This window comes from Adiantum capillus-veneris, chromosome 26 (assembly GCF_014529385.1).
Source record: "Adiantum capillus-veneris isolate H3 chromosome 26, ASM1452938v2, whole genome shotgun sequence".
Taxonomy (NCBI): domain Eukaryota; kingdom Viridiplantae; phylum Streptophyta; class Polypodiopsida; order Polypodiales; family Pteridaceae; genus Adiantum; species Adiantum capillus-veneris.
This window is the reverse complement of record NC_140956.1, coordinates 10,374,630-10,399,868: the sequence shown is the minus strand read 5'-3', so window position 1 is coordinate 10,399,868 and position 25,239 is coordinate 10,374,630. Positions and strand designations below refer to the sequence as shown.

General features: G+C 41.3%; 1 protein-coding gene across 1 annotated transcript in view; it reads right to left on the bottom strand.

The window, feature by feature from the left end:
• The window catches only part of LOC147422988 (UPF0014 membrane protein STAR2-like), a 94,344-nt gene extending 89,312 nt beyond the window's left edge, over positions 1–5,032 (bottom strand). Inside the window, exons 1-2 of the mRNA XM_086502109.1 lie at positions 4,885–5,032; positions 4,641–4,806 (exon numbers count right to left, since the gene is read on the bottom strand). Of these exons, the coding sequence (XP_086358235.1) occupies positions 4,641–4,806; positions 4,885–4,946 (228 nt within the window). The 5' untranslated portion in view covers positions 4,947–5,032. The remainder of the gene's footprint in view (positions 1–4,640; positions 4,807–4,884) is intronic.
• Positions 5,033–25,239: the final 20,207 nt, after the last annotated feature.

Sequence of the window (25,239 nt, the reverse complement as noted above, 5' to 3'; positions counted from 1 at the left end):
AGAGTTTTTCAGCCATGAATAACCTGCATATTCAGCCCTAAGAAAGTAGCAGATTCAGCCCGGAAAGACCATCAGTTTTCAGCCTTAAGAAACCTCAGTTTTCAGCCCTAAAACCTGTAGATTTTCAGCGTCAAAGACCTAGAGAAACAGTCCCAGAATCAGTGTTTTTGGACATAGTCGCAGATTTCAGCCCATAGCGTTTTTAGACAGCAGATACAACATTGCAGATTTCAGCCCTTATGTCGTTGTCATCATCCCCGTCGTCATCATTGACAACCTAGACTTGCATCAGTCACATGCATACAGTTTGTAGCAGTTTGCGCAATCATAAGTAGACCACTCTCGCCGACGAGAGTGGGGCCTTCGGAGGAGGGTTTTACAACGTTTCTGGTGTCGTATTTCTCTTCTCTCTCTATCTCTCTATCTCTCTATCTCTCAATCTCATACACTTGCACGCATAGTGTCCATTCATTTTGTTTGTAATCATAGCATTCTCTCATTAAGAACGGAAGGCTCTACCTTCCATAAGAACAAAAGGAACCTTGAGCACAGTTCGAAGCACTCATCTTGAGCAAAGCGCAAACATTCATTCCACTGCACCTAACAGCATAACAGGGAATTCCGTACACTGCCACACCAGCACATGTCAAGGCAAAACGCGAAAATCCGTACACTGCCACGTCAGCACCTATCAGCTCGAAATCCGAGCGTCCGTACAGTTGTCACGTCAGCATGTCAACGTAAAATGCGGGATTCCGTACAACTCTACCACATCATCAATCTTTAAGCAATTCTGTGTGGGTGTATGTGTATTGGTGAAACTTCTTCTGCTGCTTCTGCATCTTCTATAGCTTCTGCTAGGGTTTAGGCCCCTCGGACGGGATCTGCAAGTCGGCTCGGTTCTTTAGTGGCTTGACACGTCAGCAGTTTATGACATCTTCTCTGTTAAAAATGTGATGTAGGCTAGAGAGCATAACTAGACTAAGTACATCCCAAAGCTACAAGAAAAACTGCCAAGTCAACCCATCCTTTCTAGGACAAGATGCCAAAAAATTATGACGCATAGCCTCCGTAACCACTAGCCGAACATGAGACCAAACCTCCTCTCTCACATGCATAACATCATCAATCAACTAATCTGCAGTGAATAAATGCTCATAATAATTTGAAGTTGGGTGCAACCTGTGTACAGAATCATGCAAGGCCCTAATAGAAGGCCCCTTGGAACGCTCCCTGAAAAATGTAAAGAAATCTTTATTCATACTATTTGCCTTGGATATCCATGTCGATATCGAAGCATGATAGGACAATTCGCATTTCTTAGTCTGAATGTGACTAAGAGTCTCTCTGCAGTCAAACTTGCGCTCACCCAGAAACTAATCTCCTAGAAACTCCTCCATTAGGGCCAATTTGGATGAAATAATGGCTGTTTAGGTTTCTTTACTCTTGATCTAAGGGTCAAGGAGGAGCCACATTTCCAAAGGTATGGCACTTTTGTACACGTGTCAAGATCTCCTTCACTTGCTTTTAGAATATTTTGCACTATTTTAGCCATAACTTTTGCATATGAACTCCAAATTTAGTGTTCAAATGGTCCATGGTTGGCGCTTGATAAGCTCTATCTAATGAGTACCCATGTTGAATAGTTTTGGTAAGATCTTCATGGTCTTTTTAGGTTGTCCCTTTTTAGATCCTTACACAACCTTTTTTCATCTAAATTGGCCCTAATGAAGCTATCTGCATATGCATCCCATACGATCCTATAAATCTGGTTCCTTGAGAAACAGTGATCGTCACCCCTCTCTAGTCATTTGTCTACAAGCTTGAGAGGGTGTAGTAATGCATGTAGCCGAATGGGTCATTGGATCTACATAGCTAGTAAGCAACCAAACATCATGAATCGTTTGAGACAAGGGAGCATCCTATAACACCAAGCCACGGATGTGTAATCCTTGTCTAGGCATAGAGAAAGTCAAAAATCTCAAATGCAAAAAACTAGTGCATGTTCAAAGAGCACTGTAGCAGGCCAAACGGTAACTATCCCACCATAAGATACTGCCCAAGAGCCAATTTATAATCTATAATCGCTCTAGCAAGCAACTTAATTGTCTCCTAAAACCTAACTGTCTCCTGAAACCCCATTAATATTGCAATGACTGTGGAGTGCGAGTCAAGGATAGGACGTGCTAGACATCTGTATCACAAAACTCCAAAAATGAATTTGTCCCAAGCATCTCTTCACATGCCACAATAAATGGCAAAGAAGGTAGCAGAACTACATGCCAATCTTTAGAGGTCTCTACATTGTTAAAATCACCCCAACAATCCAAAAATCCACATTAGGCAATACATCAACTATCTGTTGCCAAAATTGGTCTCTCGCCTGAGTCAAAGCGGGGGTATAGATACACATCACAACACTGAATTCTGATGAGTATCGAAGCATGTGTGCACCCAAATGGTATTTGGACCACACGACAAGTCACAGACAACTTTATAAGTTGGGAGAGGTTAGGAATTTGAACCATAAGGGGCATAATAGACACATGTCAATAAGAGAGCTACCTGCTGGTCAACACACACTCTAGGTCATTCCTGGCTTCGGGACGCCCAAAAGAGAGAAGGGGCTACATTTTTCAGTTTTATGAGTGGATTTTCAAGTTCACAGCTTTAATGGAAATCTTGCCTTCTCCCTAGTCTCATGTAGTGCGATGATTCCGCTCTCGTGCATTTCTCCCCCTTACACGTATGGTAATGCCCCACCAGTTAGGCTCCTTGGATGACTAAACAGACTTGTGGGTTTTATGTGTGTTTGCCTAGGCAAGAGCCTTTTGAACAAAAACCAAATTAGCTAATTGCTAAAATCCTCCACAGGTACGCACAACTCCATCCGACAGATTGCGAAACAAGAGTGTTTTTTCGCGTGAAAACTCGTCCAAATCAAAGGGGAAGTGTCCCATTGCATGCAGGAGCTCCTAAGACACGCTTGCTCCGCTCAAAACGATCATTAATTTGCAAGTTTAGGGTTTCGCATCTAAACTACAAGATAACACCTGGGAAGCTTCGGGAAAGCCTTAGGGTGGTTATACAGGAGTTTGACCACATGTCAGTGACCAAAACAGGAAATTATAGCGGGCTGAAATTTTCTTACAGCTCACCAAAAAGCTTCTAGATTGCAAGGAAATTCGTCCTAGACTTGTACTTTTGACCTACAAAGACTTTAGCACCGTTATGCTGTCGGAATTGGGTCAAAAACCTGCAATTTCAGCCCTTGACAAGTTTGGACAGCTTGATGGGAGTTTGGTCTAAGTGTCTAAATCGTTTTTTTTTCAATTGAATAAAGGAATACTGAAAGGGGTGGCATTCTTTGGGGCCTACAGGGTGCCCATCTTTGTGTGCACAATGACATTCTAGCTGCTGGGGACGCATCTGTGTTCTCTCTTCTTCTCAATCCTCTGTGTGAAAATTAACAAGTAATTCAACTAGTGCCTCCCTCTACTTGTACATGCCGGTTATATGGTTCCATCGACGGGATAGTCACTTTTTCTTCAAAAAGTGCAACTAGTACCGCCCTCTACTGTGTACATACTGGTTATATGGTTCCATCGACGGGATAGTCACTTTTTCTTCAAAAAGTGCAACGTGGATTGTTGTGGGTGACATGAGCGGATCAGCTTTGATGCCTTGTCAAAGTTGATGATGTGGAAGCAGAGAGAGAGAGAGAGAGAGAGAGAGAGAGAGAGAGAGAGAGAGAGAGAGATTGCGAGAGCCAACCAACAAGGCAATGAATTAGATTCATACAATGGAGGCATAGTATCCTTATATCCTCCTCTTGGGTTCTTATATACCCCTGACATGAATTATGCTACCCAGTCTCATATCAATTAAGTGAAATAAATACCTAAAAATGGCAAATTAAATAAATAGTCCATCACATTGGGCATTCACTTGAAATGCATAACTTTAACATATAAGTGGGCTCACATCGGCAAGTATACCAACACAAGTTATCGATAATTAAAAGAAGTATCACAAGGGGCATCTAGTTTTGGGGCTAGTACATCCAAGTGGGGAACTATTTAGCTTGTCTCTTGTATTTCTTTCATTTAGCTTGCTGTTTTGGATTTGTTCATGGGATTATTGTTTTGTTTTACTGCCTTGTTATGTGACTTGCTGATTTCAGTACGGGTTGTCTCAAGGTGGCACACAAAGCTAGTGTATATGTGCCAAGTCCAATAGCTAATCGAAGCTTAGTCTACATGATGCCAAAGATTACTTTAAGTTGTTCTCTAATGGCAGGACTTTGGGTTGGCTTATTAATGCTTATGCAAGCAGGTTAAACGTTCAAATTAAAATATCAGGGGTTGTTTTGACACTTAAGTGGCACTATATTCCTTTCATAGTTTTATAAGGAGTTCTATTCAGGCTCTGATTAAGCTCATTACTACGATTTTGCACGGCCACAAGTGATTCTTAGTGAACCCATGCATATCATGATTGAGGGTTGTCAAAATGATTCCTTAAGTGAGCCTAGAAGAATGAAACACTAAGGTTCCCTTCTAAGCAGCTCACAGGATAGGTATACACACCTCTCTCTCTCTCTCTCTCTCTCTCTCTCTCTCTCTCTCCCAGCAACTTACGAACGACTTGAAGGGGTGGGCCAACAGGGGGGCGAAAGAGGTGTGAGAGGAGTTGGGGACGACTGAAGCTGAGCAAAAGATAGAGTGAGCTTGTGAACGCGGAGCTCTCGCGACCTGACATACAGCCGCGGCGTGTGCCAGCTTCATTCCACGCAGCAGTTGCATCCTCGAATCACACGGTAAACCCGCATTCACAAATGTCCGTGCCCATAGAATCATCCAGATTCCACTGTTCACGACTTACCAGCTCCACGCGGCAGCAGATGATTCGTGTAAAAGTGAAAGTAGCCTAGTGGCGCAGCGCATGTCCAGACTCAGGCTCGAAAAACTGCGGTCAGTGCAAGATAGACACCTGCGCTTGCTGGATGGTCTCACGAAACCCTGAGAGTCAATCTAGCCACGAGAACTCGGGCGGCCGCACTCGGCCACAACCCTCACCACTAAGTAAAAGGGCTCCCCCATAAACCAAACTTTTAAGAAAAGGGCCCTATAAAAATTCTTTTATGTGTCCATAAGCCCTTCACCAACAAGTTTCAATAGTTTGGACTCTGAAATTGGGAGGAAACTTTGACTTGTTGACCTTCTATACCAAATTATGAAGGAGTTTCTCAAGTGTAGGGGGTGGTTGAAGGACCCCTTACATTTTGGGAGAGACATTTTAGATGAAGAGCCCTTCACTTTTGTGAAGGCCTATGAGGCACGGATTATTCTTTTCAAGGGCCCATTAATAGCACCTTTAGAGAATTTATGGGGGAGCCCTCTAACACCTGGGGTGGGGGTGGTGGTGGTGGTAATGGGATCAAGGGCGGGGAAGTTCACGCACGAAGGCCGAGGAGATCGCAACCGTAGGTGTCAAATCAAAAACTAAATCAACTTAGGCAATGCATGCCAACTTACAATGTAACGTCGTAAAAGTGATTGTCAATACATAATGTGTGCACGGGTGAGGTAGTTAGCCTATGTGACCCTAAACATGGACTGTGAGGTCACAGATTCAAATCTCAGCGATGCACCTCGTTTTGTTCGTTGGTCAAGTTTATGGAGCCTCGTTATTTGAACGGCACGCCTCGTTTTTCTTGTTGGCCAGGTTTAGTGCGCCTCGAGATTCCGACCGTCGATCCCATTACTCCCCCGCATTAAATATAGGTGTTATTTAGTGTCAAGGGGCCACAACCCCTTGGACACCCCACTTTAGAGCGCCTTCACATAGACCCGATAGAAGCGCTTATAGAGTGCCTTCAAAGTTCAAAAATGGAGTCTCATAGGCCTCCACAATCGCATTAAATACGGTGCACATTTTGGAAGCACTTGCATCATGGAGGGTACACTATGGGTACACCTCTATCATGGAGGGTACACTATGGGAATGCTATGGTTCAAATTTGGTGTGATTTGGTCAAGTGGTTTAGTCGCTGTATGAGTTTTTCTACTCAGACTTTTGCATTGTGCACTATGTTACGTGGATCCATTATGGTATCCCCTTACTCCAACCCAACTTTAAACCAAGGTTAAGAACTTACCCCACCCTCTACATTTAACAAGACCTTCTAGATTGGGGATGACATGTTAGAGCAAGTCAAGCATACCCTTTTACCTACTATCAAAAGTTTTGTTTTGTCCTCATTTGCTAGTCAATGTGACCCCACCCATCTACTTGCTCACCTGTGGGAATGCACAATCTTCAAAAAGTGGACCTTACAATTTTGTCATAAATCTAATATCTAACCAACCCAAATTATTTTCTTATATTAAACTGATCATTTAATGTGGGATAATAAACTGGAACAAGGGTTAGAATATAGCATGTGCTTACGGATCTATCTCAAGACGGGGCCAATGGTAAAGGGGTCCAAATGAGAGATGGTCTATCAAAGAGCAAGGTTAACTAATGGAGCTTAAAAGACCTTAGGGTTAGCTTCATTAAAGACCTCCAATGGTTAGTGTAAAAGTCCTTTGACCTTAGGCAAGCTAGGGCTAAGCTTGAGGTGGGAACCCAACCTAAGCTTGAGGTGCTTGTCATGCTTGATGACTAAGGTGCTTGTCGTGCTTGATGACTAAGGTGCATGCTTGATGGCTAAGGTGCTTGAGGTGCTTGTCATGCTTGATGACTAAGGTACTTGAGGTGCTTGTCATACTTAATGAGGAAGGTGCTTGAGAAGCTTCTCATGCATGGGGGGGTAAGGTCCTTGAGTCAAAAAGAGACCCTACAAACTTAATGAGGAAGATGCTTGAGAAGCTTCCCATGCATGGGGTGGTAAGGTGCTTGAGTCAAAAAGAGACCCTACAAACTTAACGAGGAAGGTGCTTGAGAAGCTTCCTATGTGTGACTTAACCTTCCACTGACCCAAAGGACACCCCTTTTCTCAAAGGGCACATGGGACACATGTCAAACTCTCCCTATGCTTAACCACATGGTGTGCTTGAATGCTATTGGTTGGGTTAAAGAGGGGTCCAATGAGCTTCTAGTTCCATCCAACAAATATCTAGATATTTTCAAGCTCTCTCTCTCACTAAGGGGTAAGGAGGACACTTGTCCTACCCATGTACTTGAATGCATGCTACATGTGATTGGCTAGGGGGGAGAGGGGTCAATGAGCTTGAAACATGTGTAAAAGCTACAACTCGCCCCAAGCAAGCAAGGGGGGTGATGGGGGGATATATACCACACACACACACACACTCTCATTTTGTGGATTCATTTCTCACTTGGTGAAAGTTGAGGAACTCCACCTCCTTCTCCAAGCTTGTGAGAAGTGAGGGCGTACACCAACACTCTTGGCTATGAAATGCAAATCCAACCAAGGGCCATGCTTCAATGCTTAAGCTTTCCATCTTCTCCTTCTGCATTACTATGCTATTATGTATGCTAGCAAGAAGAGTGATGATAAGTGAGGAATTATTTCTTTCTCCTATAAAATATTTCTTCTTCTCTTCCCTATCCTCATTCCCCCTAGCTCTCTCCACCTTCGAAGGTGTTTGAGGCCTTGGGAGTAAGGCTTGGGATAGTTAATGCTTTCTACAAACTTTATGTTATGCTTGTGATGCATGAAGCTTTCCATCTTCATTGCATCACCTAGGTCACAAGGAACACAAAGATTGTATTGTACCAAGTGTTGGGATTCAGGCCAACTAGCCGGACATCCCACTTACTACTAGCCCATCTACTAACTTAACCCATGTATACACTTATTATTTAATACAACAGAATAAGGAGCTGCAACAAGATAATGTTGTTGTGCGCTCCACCCAAAGTAGCTCTCTCTCTCTCTCTCTCTCTCTCTCTCTCTCTCTCTCTCTCTCTCTCACACACACACACACACACACACACACACACACTTGCACTCGCATACACTTCCCGCGACACCTTCAACTGGTATCACAGAAGGGTTTGTGCTTGCCATTTTCGTGTCCACGCGTGCATGGACTTTCAAAAGTGCAAACAGGTTTTCGATTTCGGCATCGACAAATTCAACATTCCGAGAGCGTTTCCAGCAGGTGTCCTGCAGTTGTACCCCCCTTTCAAAGTTGTTCGTGCAGTCGAAAGCTTCATCCGAGCTACGCTTCAGGAGTTGTATTTTTCAACTCCACTTTTGCTACAGGTACAGGTACAGGACACAGGTACAGTTTGTTGAGAGACTATTTTGGGATGGTATATTGCCATTTTATGGCTATTATGTGTTATTGACATGGTGTTTATGGGTTGATTAGGAGCACTTTTTGGCATCGACATTGTCTTGGGTTTTTCAGGCATCCATCTCCTCACAGGTTCTTGCATACATACAGGACATCCAGGTTTCTTACAGGTTACAATGTTTAACATCAATATAGATTTCAGTGGGAATACTTGATGCGCATATGCATTGTTTTGGCACTTTTGATAGTGCTTGAGCTCTTTTGAGAGTGGTTTTACTCCCTATAGGTATTTGTTTAATGCTTTTGTTTGGCGCCTGTTTGAGCGCGTATACTGTACCTTGCAGTATTGTTGACAGTGGATGTACATTGAGTTGCGGAAACTGCCATATGTACCTTTTGTGGAGCCGATTTGGCTTGTTTCTGGTAGTCCCAACCGTTTCTGAGACTCGGTTCGGAGGCCCTTTTTGAGATTGGGCTAGTTTCTTGTCTGCATAACCTTTTGTGAGGGTCGATAGCATGAGGTTTTCTTGAGCTGGGGGATTCTCGAATGTTGAGATCCTTTCGGTGATACAGGTTGCTAGACTACCCCTTTTTTCATGGCCTCGCCACATAAGACATGTATAGAGAGGGCTAGGTGCATTTGATGCCGTGTTGATAGTCTTGGGTCAGCTTTTGACTTTTTATGCATAGTTAGTGGTTGATGCGCCTATCTTAAGCTCTGAGAGCATTACTTTTGATGCGTTACTAATCTCTTGTGACAGTTTTAGATTTAGATTCTGCCAGTTATTCTGGGAAAACTCTGCCGAATTTTTCCTAGAATTACCAGTGTTTATCGCCATATTATCTTTAGCTTGCACCCATGTCATCGAGTGGTGAAAAGGATATTTACAATATCCAGAAATCAGATGGGACGAATTTTTCTATCTAGAAAGAGCATATTCAAGATGTTCTTATACAAAAGGCCAGCTGGATCCTATCATGGAGCGCCCAAAGGGCGAGTATATAGATGTTGAGTGGGAGAAACTTGATGCTAAGGCTAAATCTACCCTCCGTTTGCATTTGGCGGAATTTGTGTACTTTACTATAGTTGGAGAAAGGACTGCTAGAGATGTATGGGATAAGTTGTGTTCCAGTTATGAGAACAAAAGTGCCACTAATAAGGTTTTCTTGATGAAGAAGTTGTTTGACCTTTGTATGAATGAAGAGGGCACTATTTCTACTCACATTAATGAGTTCGATATCATTTTCACTCAGTTGACCACTCAGGGTTTGGTCTTTGATGAAGAAATCAAATGTATCTTCTTGCTATGCAGTTTACCCTCGTCTTGGGATATGTTTTGTACTGCGATTAGCAACTCAGCACCTAGTACCGGTCTAGTGTACAATGACGTCCTTGGGAGTCTATTTACCAAGGAGATTCGCAGGAAATCTCTCGAAGGCAAGAAGGATGGTGATGCGTATGTTGCTAGTGATAGACAGAGAGGTCGCACTCAAAGTCGTGCCAAAAGCAAGGAACGTGGGGGCTCACACAGTAAGTCTCGGGGTTCTATGCGTAATGTCGAGTGCTATCACTGCCATAAAAAAGGACATGCAAGAAGGATTGTAGAAAATGGCAGCAAAGCAAGAAAGATAAACAATCCGGTGAAACTTCTACGTCTGATGATTCAAACAAGGGCAAAGCAAAGTTAGAGGAGATCAATGTGTTAGAGTCTTCAAATTCTCCTATAATAGAGACTCTTCCAGCGGTTGTTATGCCACTTACCTCTGACGTATTGGTCTTCACAGCAAATCTACCTGTCGAGGATCTTGTTACAGAAGATGCGTAGTATGCACAGAATTGGATAGTAGGTTCTGGTGCGAGTTTCCATGTGACACCACATAGAGAGTGATTCTCTACTTATTCTCACTCTTGTGGCAAAGTGAGACTCGGTGATGCTTATGAACTAGACATTGAGGGTGTTGGAAATGTCAAACTGCATCTAAGGAATGGCACGCACTTTACTTTATGTAATGTCAAACATGTGCCCAAGTTGACTAAAAGCTTGAATTCTGTTGATCAGTTTGATGATTTGGGCTACAACACCATATTTGGCAATGGTTCGTGGATAGTACGCAAAGGTGATCTTATTGTACTTAGAGGTCATAAGCATGGTACCTTGTATTCCATGCATGTGTCAGATGTTGGTCATGATTACATATCTATAGGCGAGCTGTTGTCTACTGAGTTGTGGCATTGCCGGCTAGGTCATATTAGCCAAAAAGGAATGAGAACTCTTACTCGTTTTGGCTACTTACCTGCCTTGTCTTATGTTGACTTTCCTGTTTGTGAGAATTGTATCTACGAAAAACAAACTAGGTCCGTGCACTTACCATTGGGTCAAAAGCGAGCTGAACCTCCAGATTTAGTGCATAGTGATGTTTGTGGTCCTATGTCAACCAAATCTTAGGGGGGGGCAACTATTTTGCGACATTCATAGATGACTCTACTCGGAAGGTGTGGGCATCTCCTTTGAAACATAAGGATCACGTTCTTCCTGTGTTCCAAATTTTTTTAGCACTCGTTGAGAATTAATATGGCAAGAAACTCAAGAGGTTGCGAACTGACAACGGTGGAGAGTATGTCTCCAAAGGAATTTGACAATTTATGTGCTAAAAGGGGGAAAAGAGTCACAGCCATGCTTTCTAGGGCAAATCTCACACAAGGCTTTTGGACAGAAGCCGTCTTGACTGCAGTGCACATTATAAATCGTTCGCCTAGTACGCCATTAAATTATGAGATTCTAGAAGAGTTATGGTCTAAACGTAAGCCCCACTATAACCATCTACGTGTTTTGGTTGTGAAGCTTATGCTCATGTGCCTAAACAAATTCGACAGAAGCTAGAGCCAAAGTCACACAAATGTATTTTCATTGGATACAGTGCAGATGGAGAGATGGGATATCGTCTCTGGCACCCGGAATCTTGTCGAGTCATCCGTAGTTCAGATGTGATCTTCAATGAGTTGAAGATGCATAAACAACCTATCAAGGAAATAGAGATTCGGAGAGTCACTTTTGAGGATGTTGCCTCAAAGACAATGAAATCAACTCAGCGGGCTAGTGATGTACCTTCCACTAGCAATGCTCCAGAGGGAGCGGATAGCAATGGTCAAAGAGTGAGACGGTCTACTAGAGTCTCTCGTCCACCTGCGCGTTTCGAGCCAGGTCTTGATTACATCATGTTGACTGATTGCGGTGAGCCAAGCTACTACCAAGAAGCCATGATGACGGATGATGTGGTGAAGTGGGAGCAGGCTATGGAATTTGAGTATAACTCGATTCTGGCTAATGACACTTGGGACTTGGTAGAACTGCCAAAGGATGCGAAAGCTTTACCTTGCAAATGGGTTTACAAGAAGAAATTTACCTCAGGTGATCCAAATCCAAAGTACAAGGCTAGACTTGTAGCCAAAGGGTTCAAACAGCAAAAGGGAGTCGATTTTGATGGAATCTTCTCGCCTATGGTCAAGATGACAACACTTAGAACAGTACTTGGTCTTGTAGCGATTGAGGACATGGAACTTGTCCAAATGGATGTGAAGACAACATTTCTTCACAGGGATCTCGATGAGGATGTTTACATGCAACAGCCTGAAGGGTTTGTTCAGGAGAACGCATCTCGTGAGCAGCTAGTATGTAAGCTCAAAAAGGCACTTTATGGCTTAAAGAAGGGTTCCCGGTAGTGGTATCATAAATTTGATGCATGTATGAGGTCTCAAGGATATAAAAGGAGCGAAGAGGATCACTGCTTGTACACAAGAAATCTAGATGATGGCTCGATGATCATTCTAGTTTTGTACGTTGATGACATGCTTATAGCTGGGAAATCCATTGCGAAAATTGCCAACTTGAAGAAAACACTTAGCAATAATTTTGCAATGAAAGATTTGGGGGATGCTACACACTTTCTTGGCATGCGAATCAAAAGAGATCGCAAACGTCGTATTCTTGAGTTATCTCAGGAAACATACATTGAGAAAGTGTTGTAACGTTTCAATATGCAAGGGGGGAAAGCATTGAGTACCCCAATGCAGGCATTCTTGAAACTCAGCAAGGAAGATGCACCCAAATCTGATGTTGAGCAAGCTGAAATGGCTAAGGTACCATATTCTTCGGTAGTGGACAGTCTCATGTATGCTATGGTAGCCACAAGGCCAGACATTGCTTTTGCAGTGGGAGTGGTGAGCCGATATATGGAAAATCCTGGTAGCAAGCATTGGGAAGCAGTGAAGCACATTCTTAGGTACCTCAAAGGTACTTTTCGCAAGTGTTTACGCTTCGGGAACTGTGATGCATCCATCGTGGGTTATGCGGATGCAGACTATGCGGGTTGTGTCGACAATAGGAGATCGACATCTGGCTATGTCTTCATATTTGCTGGAGCAGCAATATCTTGGAGGTCATATCTTCAAGATTGTACGTCGTCTTCCACTACGGAAGCAGAGTACGTTGCATTGTCGGATGCAAGTAAAGAGGTTGTATGGTTATCTCGCTTGGTCAAAAATCTTGGCATTGATGAGACTCCAGTGATATATTGTGATAGTCAGAGTGCTCTTGCATTGGCAAGGAATCTCGTGTTTCATTCCAAATCGAAACACATTGAAGTCAGGTATCATTGCATGAGAGATTTCTTGGCCAAAAAGCTCATTGATTTGGTCAAGGTAAATACTGACAACAACCTAGCAGATGCTTTGACGAAAGGCTTAGCTTTGGAGCGGTTTACACATCGCAGTGAGTTGATGGGTATAGGTTGAAGCCACTATATTGCTTCACGGTTGTACATACCAAGTCACTTGGGCTGCGTTGGCCTTCAAGTGGGAGTGTTGGGATTTAGGCCAATTGGCCGGACATCCCACTTACTACTAACCCATAACTTAACCCATGTATACACTTATTCTTTAATACAATAGAATAAGGAGCTGCAACAACAGGATAACATTGCTGTGTGCTCCACCCAAAGTAGGTCTCTCTCTCTCTCTCTCTCTCTCTCTCTCTCTCTGCTCTTGCACTTGCACTCACACACGCTTCTCGCGGCACCTTCACCAAGTCTCTCTTGATGGGAGAAACTATAATACAAATGCCTATTGGAGGGGAGACCGGCTCCGTATGAATCCGGTCCTCAACTATTGTCATGTTCTCTAAACTCTCTCTCTTGCAAAAGTAATGTTCATGTTAAGTTAACTAAGTACCATGCTTATGTTGCTACCATCAATTAAGTTCACCCGCTATGCTCAGAAAGTAATCTCACAAAAATGTTTCACCTAATTTCCTAATTCCGCTACTCTCAAAGTTCATAGGCCATTTTCATTACATTGGTATCAAAGCATTTGGTTTCTCTTTTCTTGCTTAAGAAGAGAGGTCCTTAAGTAGCCTATTAATGGTTGTTTTTGTTGATTATATTAGGGTAAGTGGGACTGGGATCTATTATCGGTTTTGATGGGCCCACTACGTGGGATGGTGCACACCTCGAGAGCCTTAATAATGGAGTCTTTTTAGACTTGCCTACGGCTTTACCATTATTGAGCCATAAGAAGTCGAAAGGAGCTATCCCTCAGCAACTTCGCTATGTTAGACTCACTCCACTACTCAACCAATACGAGACGTGGGTGTTGATACTTAAGTGCCTATTTTCAAAGGCTAAGAGGAGTAGCAACTAAGGTTTTGAATTGCCAAAGTATACACTAAGTAAACACATAATTGTAATTAACATGGCTGACAATAACCAAGAGAGTAGAATGAACTTTAATAACTTTAATTTTGCACATGAAGGTGCTAATGATGATGCCCCCATGTTTGTTAATTATCTTGTCACTAGGTTGCAACAAGCTATGGGCAACCCCGTTTTGCAAGCCGAAGTTACTCAACAACTTCGTGGTTATGGGATTTCCTTTCCTCTCCAAGAGGAAAGAGGGCTTAGGAGGCCTCTTGATGAGACCCCAAAAGAAGACTCTCTCTCGTATGAGAGGAGGAATCCAAAGATCAAGAAAGTAATGAATCCCTAAATTCCTCCGAAGATGGGCTCCACGAAGAAGGCGGACTAAACGATCGCCAACTCCTCCCAAGAGAAAATGGTTAACCATATTCCTTCTCCTTGTCACTCCAAAAGGGAAGAGAAAAAACCAAGGAAGAAAGTGGCAAGAAAGAGGTCACCCTCTTCTCCTTCTTCTTCACCTTCCTCCTCTACCGATGGAAGCTATGGCTATTCTCATAGAGAATACAAGAGGGGAGGACATCGCAAATCTTACCCTGCATGGAGAAGGTCACAAAAGCTAAACAAGTTCAAAGAGGGAGGAAAGAGTATCTCTTTTATCACCTATGATGGCACCTTTGGTGCTACCGACAAAGTATTGGCCTTCATCCAACAATTTGATGCGGCCTTTGGAGATGAGGGCTTCACAGAGTCCTCCAAGCTATGCCATGTAGCTATTGACTTCCAAAAATTGGCTCGTCAATGTTGGGCTAGCCTTTGTGGCAACGGCGAAGCCCCAAAGACATGGAAAACTCTACGAGTTTCCATCATGAAGCAATTCCTTGCAAGCGATGCAAAGGACAAAGTACTCACTGAATGGCGGAGTTTGAGGCTTCTCTCTCATCAGTCTATCCACAAATATGTGGACAAGTTTTGAAATTTATATCTCAAGGCTACTGTCTTTCAAAAGATAGACTTTGCTGAGTAAAAGCAACAATTATGTGCGGGATTACCGGAAGAGATGGCCGAGTATATCAATTCTCAACGACCTAGTTCTATCAGCAAAGTAATCCACCATACCATGGTTGCTCACACATCAATTTCCAACAAGGTGTTAGACGGAATGTCAAGCCCATCGAAAGTAAAGACAAAAGTGATGCAAAGGGAAAAATAAATGCCCAAAATTCTTCCCAAGGCCATTCCAAAACCAACAACAACAGTCGGTCCAAGGAGAAAGGAGTTTACAAAGGTAAAAATAAACTCTCTCCTGAAGAGCTTGGAACTTTTTGCAAGGATCACAAATGTTTTAAGTGTGGGGAGCAAGGACATGGTTATCGTTCTTGCCCCAAAAGAAATGCTCGCAATGAGACTCCTAGAGCTTCCACTATCGAAGCTCCAAAAGAGGATGCTCATTGCAAAGGATCACCTCTCTCCTATGCTTGGGGAAAGGTAAGGGAGGATGATGCCTTCATCTTGTTTGACCCTGGTTCTACTCACAAATTCATATCAATGGAGTTGGCCACCAAGTTGGGCATTCAAGCTTTTGAGATGGGAGATGTTGTAACTACTGATGCCGCTTTCAAGGGACAACAAGCCTCGATTACTTTTTGTTTGGGAAGTTGAGGCTTCATGTCCAAAGACATGTCGACAAAGAAGACTTATTTATCTCTCCTCTCCAACATGAGGATGCTATCCTAGGGGTACCATGGTTCAACCGCATGATGGCTACCAACATGAAGTTCCCTGAAAGGAGAATCTACTTCACCTATAGGGGAAAGAATATGTATATAGATGCTAATGAGTCTGGACGTACTATACCACTTATAAATCCTCTTGCCCTTGATAAATCAATGAAGAGCTCAGTTTTTGCGTACATGATTTTTGTCAAAGAGTCCCTAAAAGGGCCTAATGTTTCATCAAAGGTGAATGGTAGGAATCAAGAAGAGTTAGACTTGACTAATTTTCTAAAAGGATTCCAATATGTGTTCATCGATGGTATCCCTATGGACTTACATCCAAAACGAGGGGATGATGACCATCGAATTGAGCTTCTATCAAGAAGCTCACCGCCTAACAAACCTCCTTATCGAGTTTCACAAGCTCAATAAGAGGAGATCATGAGGCAAGAACAAGAATTGGTAGACAAAGGGATGGTGAGGCCTAGCTCCTCTCCCTTTTGTTCTCCAGTCCTTTTAGTTCAAAAGAAAGATGGTACATATCGCATGTGTGTGGACTATCGCGCACTAAACCATATCAGTACAAAAACAGATTTCCTGTACCTCGGGTAGAAGATATGTTTGATAAAGCTACAAGGCTCTACCTACTTCAGTAGGATTGACCTTAAAAGTGGCTACCATCAAATAAGGATAGTGAATGAATATATCCTAAAGACCACGTTTCGTACAACCTTTGGCCTTTATGAATACCTAGTCATGCCTTTTGGCTTGACTAATGCACTAGCTACATTCAATCAATTAATGGAGAAAATTTTTAGACCCTACCGCAAATTCACTGGAGTGTTCTTTGATGATATCATCATCTACTCCATTTCCTTGGAGGAACACAAGCAACATCTCCAAGTGATTTTTCAAGCATTAAGGGAGAATAAGCTTTTTCTCAATCAAAAGAAAAGCGAATTTTTCCTTCAAAAGATTCAATACTTAGGTCATATTATCTCCCGAGATGGCATCCGTATGGATCTATCAAAGTTGGAGGTAATAAAATCATGGCCTAATCCAAGGAATCTACATGAGCTAAGAAGCTTTATTGGTATGTGTGCATACTATAGACGCTTCATAGAAAAATTCTCTCAAATAGCAGGACCATTACATGACTTAACAAAGAAAAATGTTAAGTATTCATGGACTGCTAAGGAGAAAAGTGCTTTTAACAAGCTCAAAGAGAAGCTTACCTCTTAACCAATCCTTATGCTTCCGGATCTCTCAAAGCCATTTGAGGTCCAATGTGATGCTTGTGGTGATTGCCTTGGAGCAGTCTTGCTTCAAGAAGGGCATCCCATAGCATATGAGAGCCAAAGGTTCAACACGGATGAACGGTTCTTAGGCATTTATGAGAAAGAGCTGTTAGCTGTTCTACGTGCCCTAGACACATGGAAGCACTATCTATTGGGGACTCCATTCATTTTACGAATAGGCCATCAAAGTCTCAAGTACTTCATGACGCAAACAAAGCTTTCCGACAAACAAATGAGATGGGTAAATTTTCTTTCGCAATTTAATTTCCACATTGCTCACGTTGCTGGTAAGCACAATAAAGTGGCTAATGCACTTTCACGATGACCAAAAGTTAATGCTGTGTCAATAGCAACTCACAATGATCTATCTTCTATGATAGATGAGTATGCTACTGACCCTGACTTTAAAGACATAATGTCAACCCTTGCATTGGGAAAGCAAGAGGAACCATTCACCTTGCACGATGGTTATCTTCTCCATGGCAATAGGCTATGTGTTACCCACTCTCTTCGTGAGAAAGTCATGTATGAATCCCATGCTCCTCCCTATGAGGGGCATAGAGGCATTCAACCTACTCTTCGAGGAGTAGAGACGTACTTTTATTGGCCTACCATGAAAGTGGACATACAAGAGTATGTTTCAAACTGTGTGGTATGCCAAAGGACCAAGTATGATAGAGGGAAGCAACTTGGATTACTCCAGCCATTGCCAATCCCTAATTCACCATAGGAAAGTATATCCATGGAATTTATCTTTGGATTACCCAAGCCTGTCCATGGGAATATGGGAATATGGACAATAGTCGACAAGTTTAGCAAGCACGCACACTTTATCCCTGTCAAGAAGACTATTAAGACACACCAAATGGAAACTCTCTTCATACCCCAGATTTTCAAACACCATGGATTGCCAACATCCATCGTGTCAAATAGAGATCTTAGAATGACCAGTAATTTTTGGAAAGGTCTCTTCAAGAATCTAGGTACAAGATTGAATTTCTCTTCGGCCTATCACCGCAAATGGATGGCCAAAGTGAGATAGCCAATCTTATGATTCTTGATCTACTAAAGACCTATGTTATAGAAGTAGATCAACGCTCACAATGGGAAAAGTACTTACCTCTTGTAGAGTATGCGTATAATAATACTATCCATACTTCTATGGGAAAAGCACCTCTTGAAATCATAGAGGTTAAAAGTCCCTTGCTACTTAAAGTACATGGGAAGATCTTCGCTGCCGATGAGTATAGCCGTGACCTACAAGCATCTTTTCCAAAAGATAAGGAGGCTATATCCATCTTTGAACTAAGGCAAAAAGTTTCTGTTGACAAGCACAGAAGGTCCTTAACGTTCAAAGAAAATGATTGGGTCTTACTTAAGTTTCCTAACACTCGATTGAGGCAAACAACGGGCAAAAATCCTAGGGGCCATTAAAAGTATTATGATAAACTAGCAAAAAGATACTATGGTCCTTTTCAAATTTTGAAGCCAATCAATGAGGTGGCTTATCAACTCAAGTTGCCTAACCATTGGCTCATACTCAATGCTTTTCATGTGAGCTTACGTAAGCCCTACAAAGGAGATCCTCCAAAAGAACCAATTATTGAAGACCCTCCCGAGATCGAAGACCAAGAAGAGGTGCTACAACCCGAAGCTATCCTTCGGCATGAATACAAGGTACTACGACATTGTAAGATTATCCGACGGTATCTTATTAAGATAAAAAATTATCCTTTTGAAGATGCTAGATGGATGCAAGGAATCGAGCTTAAGGATAGTATAAACCTTGTTAACGCTTACAATGCTACATTAGAGTAAGCAAATGTACATGTTTCTTTTAAATGATCAATGTTTTTGTCTTATAAGACTAATTCTCTCATTTTTGTGCGCAAATTTAATTAGTATGCATACTAAGAATCATGTTTGGGATGACGACGTCTCTCAAACACCATGTAGAATGTGTCACTTTTCTTGGGAGGATGAAATGGACTAAATAGCAAACATGCTTGCGGCAGCTATGTCTCCCAAGCACCAAATGGATTAGTCATCCATCTTGGAATGATTTCTTAGGGTAAAAAGGGATCCTCTATCCGCTAAGACAAATTGACTAATGACTATGGCTTTATCTCGTTTACCTCATAGTCGAGGACGGCTATGATTTCAAGAGAGAGGTAATGTCATTAAATCTAATATCTAACCAACCCAAATGATTTTCTCATATTAAACTGATCATTTAATGTGGGATAATAAACCGGAATAAGGGTTAGAATATATATATGTGCTTACGGATTTATCTCAACACGGGGCCAATGGTAAAGGGGTCCAAATGAAGGATGGCATGTCAAAGAGCAACGTTAAATAATGGAGCTTAAAGGACCTTAGGGTTAGCTTCATTAAAGATCTCCAATGGTTAGTGTTAAAAGTCCTTTGACCTTAGGCAAAAGCTTGAGGTGGGAACCCAACCTACGCTTGAGGTGCTTGTCGTGCTTGATGACTAAGGTGCTTGAGGTGCTTGTCGTGCTTGATGATTAAGGTGCGTGCTTGATGGCTAAGGTGCTTGAGGTGCTTGTCATGCTTGATGACTAAGGTACTTGAGGTGCTTGTCATACTTAATGAGGAAGGTGTTTGAGAAGCTTCCCATGCATGGGGGGTAAGGTCCTTGAGTCAAAAAGAGACCCTACAAACTTAATGAGGAAGATGCTTGAGAAGCTTCCCATGCATGGGGGGGTAAGGTGCTTGAGTCAAAAAGAGACCCTACAAACTTAACGAGGAAGGTGCTTGAGAAGCTTTCTATGTGTGACTTAACCTTCCACTCACCCAAAGGACACCCCTTTTCTCAAACGGCACATGGCACACATGTCAGACTCTCCCTATGCTTAACCACATGGTGTGTGTTGGAGGCTCACCATAGCATAGGCAATCTCCCACAAAATCTATCAATCCGGAGAGGGAGAGCATGACCCGGCTAGGGCTTGGAGGCATCACACAAAGTATGTGCGAGAGCATCATCGGATGCAAAGATTGAGAGGATTCAAGAGCGTGCATCCTCCAATGCAAATAAAAATTATCCCAAACAACTAATGCTAATCGCACATCAAGCATCAATTCAAGCAATCATCTACACACATCAAGCAACGAAGTGAAACACACTAATCTTGGAGTCTCTCAAGCACAACTCTAATTACATGCATTGGCGATTAAGCACACAAGATTGCATTCAAGTCGGCCACCCCAACCATGCCAATCATGGTGTCCAAATCAAGTCACACATAATCAAATTAAGCTCAAGGCTTCTTAAACCTACACACACACAAGTACACCATTAGAGGACAACTCTAATCCCTCAATCACGAGTACGCCCACTCCACTTAATCGAGAGAGTTAGATAAGGACTCCACTAATTAGAGTAGCTTAGCATAAGTAAGAGTTAGATTAGAGAAGATCAACACTTCAAAACAATGAAGGAAAGTAGAGAAACATGATTGACAACATAATGAAGACTAGATTAATTAAGAGAGGATTACACTAATTACATGTGATTAGTACTAGCCTTCTAAGCATGGGCATTAAGCTCAAAGGCTAGGCCATCAAGAGCTACTCTAGGGAGAGAGTTCTCAAAAGGACCACTCTAGAATGGCCTCTCATTAAGCATAGGGCTCTTTTATAGCTTTGGGCCTCAAACCCTTCAACTATGGGATAAAGTGAGCTCTCTAGCTTAGACTCATACAACTTTGGAACTCCTAAATAAGCCCAAGCCCTATACAATGAAAAGTAAATATTGTGCACTATGGACCATCCATAGCTTGGTGCATAATTGGTGCAACTGTGTTAGCCGCTGCTAACATTTCCCCCTTCCTAATTTGGCGCACGTCCTCGTGTGCGGGTGAAGCAAGACACGGTGACATGGTAGAAAGCAAGTCCATGGAAGAAATGTTGAGTTGCAAAACATAATAACAAGTAATGAGCATCAAAAGGCCACCAAGAATGAATAAAAGATGAAGCATAAATGAACAATCATGCAAAGTGATTTTTGCTTCTAAAAGATGGGTCAATCATAGTCAAAAACTAGACAACGTAAAGCAAAAAAATACTCAAACTATTGTGAAGATTAAACCACTTGAAATTTCAGTTTTATGCATGAAACACAAGCAATCGATTATGACCCTAAGCTAATGCAAGTTCATAAACCTAGTAGCCTAAAAACTATGTGATTAATCTTAATAAATCATTCAAGTCTATCATGTCTATGGGCTATAAAAAAGCTCTTAATCTATTAGTACATTGTCAAAGTTTTTTGAAGCTCATGGAAGTTTTGATTTAGTCATTCATTGAAAGATTAAAGCACAATCACAAGGCTACCACCCCAAGGCAAGTCTAGGTGCGACTCTCAGCTCCTTGAACCCTCAAGAAGGTGTTCGAAAAGCCTACTAGCTTACCAAGGCGACGGCTAACCCCTATCAACCCAGGGCATCGGTTTAGGGCCTTGACCAAGTGATCCAAGGTGATTCCCCTCACCTACCAAGTGCCAATAAGGCGCTAGGCCTCACATAGACACAACATAACATAGAATTTTTAATTTCATGTGCCTTAGTAGCATTTTTGCTACTTTTTTGGACACTTCTTTGCTTCATGGTTCATTTTTTAGCACATTTTTATTGCTTCCTTTATGAGATACTAATGGCAATTGGACTAAAAAAGACTAAAGCCTAATAATCATAGCCCTAGGTCATGACAAAAAATGAGTGGAGTATTAAGACTATCACTAAGAATCTAGGACTAGTAAGAAATGAACCTACATTAACCTAAGGTCAAGGCCAATTACCTATGATTAGCACACATAAAACCTAATTTTTTGATGAGTTTAATTTTCACAAAGCAAAGTGTTGAAACTTTAAAATGCCTAGCTTTCGAACATGAAAAAAACCATAGATTAAAAGCAAAATTTCACTTAATCCAAGCATAGAGAATGAAGAGATGAGAAAGAGCAACATCATGGAAGGATTACACCTATTCATGCTCTTTTGAGCATCCTTGAGCAAGCATCCCCTTTGTGTAGAGAAGTCTCTTGATCCTTTTTATTTGCAAAAGAAGCCTTTTGAAGCTAAGTGTAAACACAAGCTACAAAATCCAATTATTGAAAGCCACATGCACACAAAAAACACTAATGAAAACCTAAAGCTAAGGTCTTGCATATCCGAATTTGCCAAAGGGGAAAAAAATGCCTTTGGTTATGCACATGATGCTCTAAAGTAGAAAATTTATGCATATACAACAATGATGAGAGAGAAAAAAATGCTTCTACAAAAGCAAATTTTGCAAGTTGTACAATCTCTCATGCATGATTCAAAAGTCGATTAATTTCTAGCTCAATGAGGTATGGAATTTAAACAAGCGAAGAGCTGAAAATAATGCAACTTTGTGAAGTGAAGTGGCTCTTCAAAGCCAAATTTATCATTTCAAAGCTTTTCAAAAGTTGGCTAACAACTAGCTCACATGAAATTTTCAATTTTAAGAGCAATCTATGAGTTAGAGATGACTTCAACTTGATGAAATGAAAATGAATGGCTCTCACTAGCCAAATTATATACTTGAAAGCTCAAAAGGTTTGGGTAAATACTAGCTCAAATGAAAAAAATTACTTTTGACCAAGCTATGAGCTAGCATTACAAGTTTAATCCAAACAATTGGAATGGCTCTAATTAGCCAAATTTTGCAATATTGCAATGATGACCCCTTCTTGGATCATTTGGAATCACTCACCTGCCCACATCCCTTCAAAATGAAGCACAATTGTTAGTCCATGAAAGCATTTGTAAATTCATCACAAGCACTAAAAATGCATGATCATCGACAACCCCAAAAGTTTTAATGCTCTCTCTTGGCCATTAAAACAAGCTCAATTCTAATGCTTTCCAATGATTGTTCATTCAAGTCGAGCATTAAAATGTACAAGCAATGTTAAGTTTAAGCGCAAAGTTCTGACCAAGCAATCACCACTCATCATCTAGTGCAACTCTCACATGAAGCTCCCATGCATATTAAATAGAGCTTGCCATTTTAGTGCAAATGAGAATTTCAATCAAGCCAAGCACTATAAGAATGCTCAATCACAAGCCTAAAATTTTACTACCCTCTCATGGTCATTCAAGAAACCCAATTTAGTGCTATGCCATGATTTTTGCATACATCTTAAGCACTAAAAAAGTATCGAGCAATGCCGAACCCAAACTTTCAATGCACACCCTTGATGATCACATCCAGCTAGCACTCATACGGCATGCATAGCAAGGGAACAAGAAGAGCATAAGATGAAAACTCTCTCGTGGTAATCAAGACCCAATTTTATGTTGTTAATCCTTTCCTCATGGACATGAAGCTTGATGGCAACAAATCACGCAAAAGAAACCCCATTATGGCGCATCGGATCAAGCATGTCGACCATGGAAATTTTTAGTTGGCCTTTAGTGCCAATATATGCTTGTTCCACATAACATCATTCTTTGGTATTGCCAAAAAACCTCACAAATTTTTTTATTTTTTATTTTTTGAAGTGTCGACTGTGAGATTAGGATCATGTCTCACAATGGTGGGAACTTCCCCTTCCCTCGTTATATTTTTCTTGTAATAAAAAGCAAAGCTCTTTATTTTTAATTCTCATTTTTCCAAGTCGACTACAACAGAAATGTGCACGATGGTGAGTAAGGCAGGGAACAAAAAAGCACAGATTCTTGGGCCCGAGGCAGGACGCTCAGTGCATGGCATGGCCAATCCAAAAATAGGTGTGTGTGTGTTTTTCCAAAATGGCGCAGCAGACGCAGTCAAAATGCTATTTTTCTCTTTTTTAATAAACAAATCCATTTCTTCAAATAAGAGCTCAATCCCGCAGAGAGATAGCAAGATATCGCATGCTTCTACAAGGTGAAGGCACGATGTGGGTGTGTACATTTGGTTTCATAAACTTTGATTTTAAGCAAAATTTTAGCAATCCTCAATCGTAATGTCTCATGCACACGGTTACCAAAGTCGCATTTTATGCATAATTCTTCATTCTATGTATGCAACCATAAGTCACAAAAATCCTCGACATTGAACTTGTTCGAATTCCTCTTGTCACTCGATCTTTTTACAAGAAGTTCATGCATCCAAATTACAATAACTCCTTTTACACACATTACAATAGATTGGAGTGCACAAAGCATTTTTGGATTTGGATTCAAAATTGAATCAATTTGTAATCAATGGGAAATTCACATATGCTTGATTAATGCACGATTTTCTCACACTTGCAACTTCAACCCCATGTATCAATCGTTGCAACTTGAGTTGTTCATATCATTATCCTCAATTGCGCAAACCAAATTGGCACAAAACATTGGTCAATTTAAACCTGGTTTTTAATCATTGCAAATTTAATTGCTCATATCTCAAAGCCCTAATCATCCAAATCCTGTCGGATTTCTCATTTTTGGTTTCTATAGCTATGGCACCTCCAAATGCACAAATCACCGAAATTCTTACCATATCCAATCAAATTAGCATACATGACAATGGTAAAATGTAAAATCATTTTCAATTGTGTATCAATTGAATCATCCAAAGTCAATCAATCAAATACACACTGATCTTTTGGGCCAAATTAATCATCATAATTGGTAAAATACCAATTAATCATCCACAATTTAGGCATGATTGGCCATTAATTAGGCACACACACCTAAATTTAGGCCGTTGATTTGTGTTAAAAAATTCATTAAACACTCATTGCATTTCATCAATTTCACACTTGATCACACATACATGAGTATGTGATGCTAAATTAACTCAATTTTAATAAAAAATTGATCAAATTTTAACTCAATTTAGCATTGCACACACACAAAAATTAGGTGCACAAATCTATTTTTTTGCTCAATTAGCAACGAAATTAGGCCAATTCCTAATGTTTGCACACACATTTCTTGCAAAATCATCAATCTACAAGCCTTTAGGTGTTCAATTTGACCATAAATCTTCTCATCAAAGTTATTTAAAATGGGCACACACATTCAAATCTTGCCCTAATTTTGGCAATTAGGCCTACTCCATGACCGGAATAGCCTCACATACACATCAATTTAGTGATTTGCACACACAATTTATGCAAAACTACCATTCCTCAAGCATCTAGGCATCCAATTTCATCAAATTAGGCATAAATTCCATCAATTAGGCACACACACCTAATTTTAGCAACTCAATGGGATCAACTTAATCAATAAAAAATTG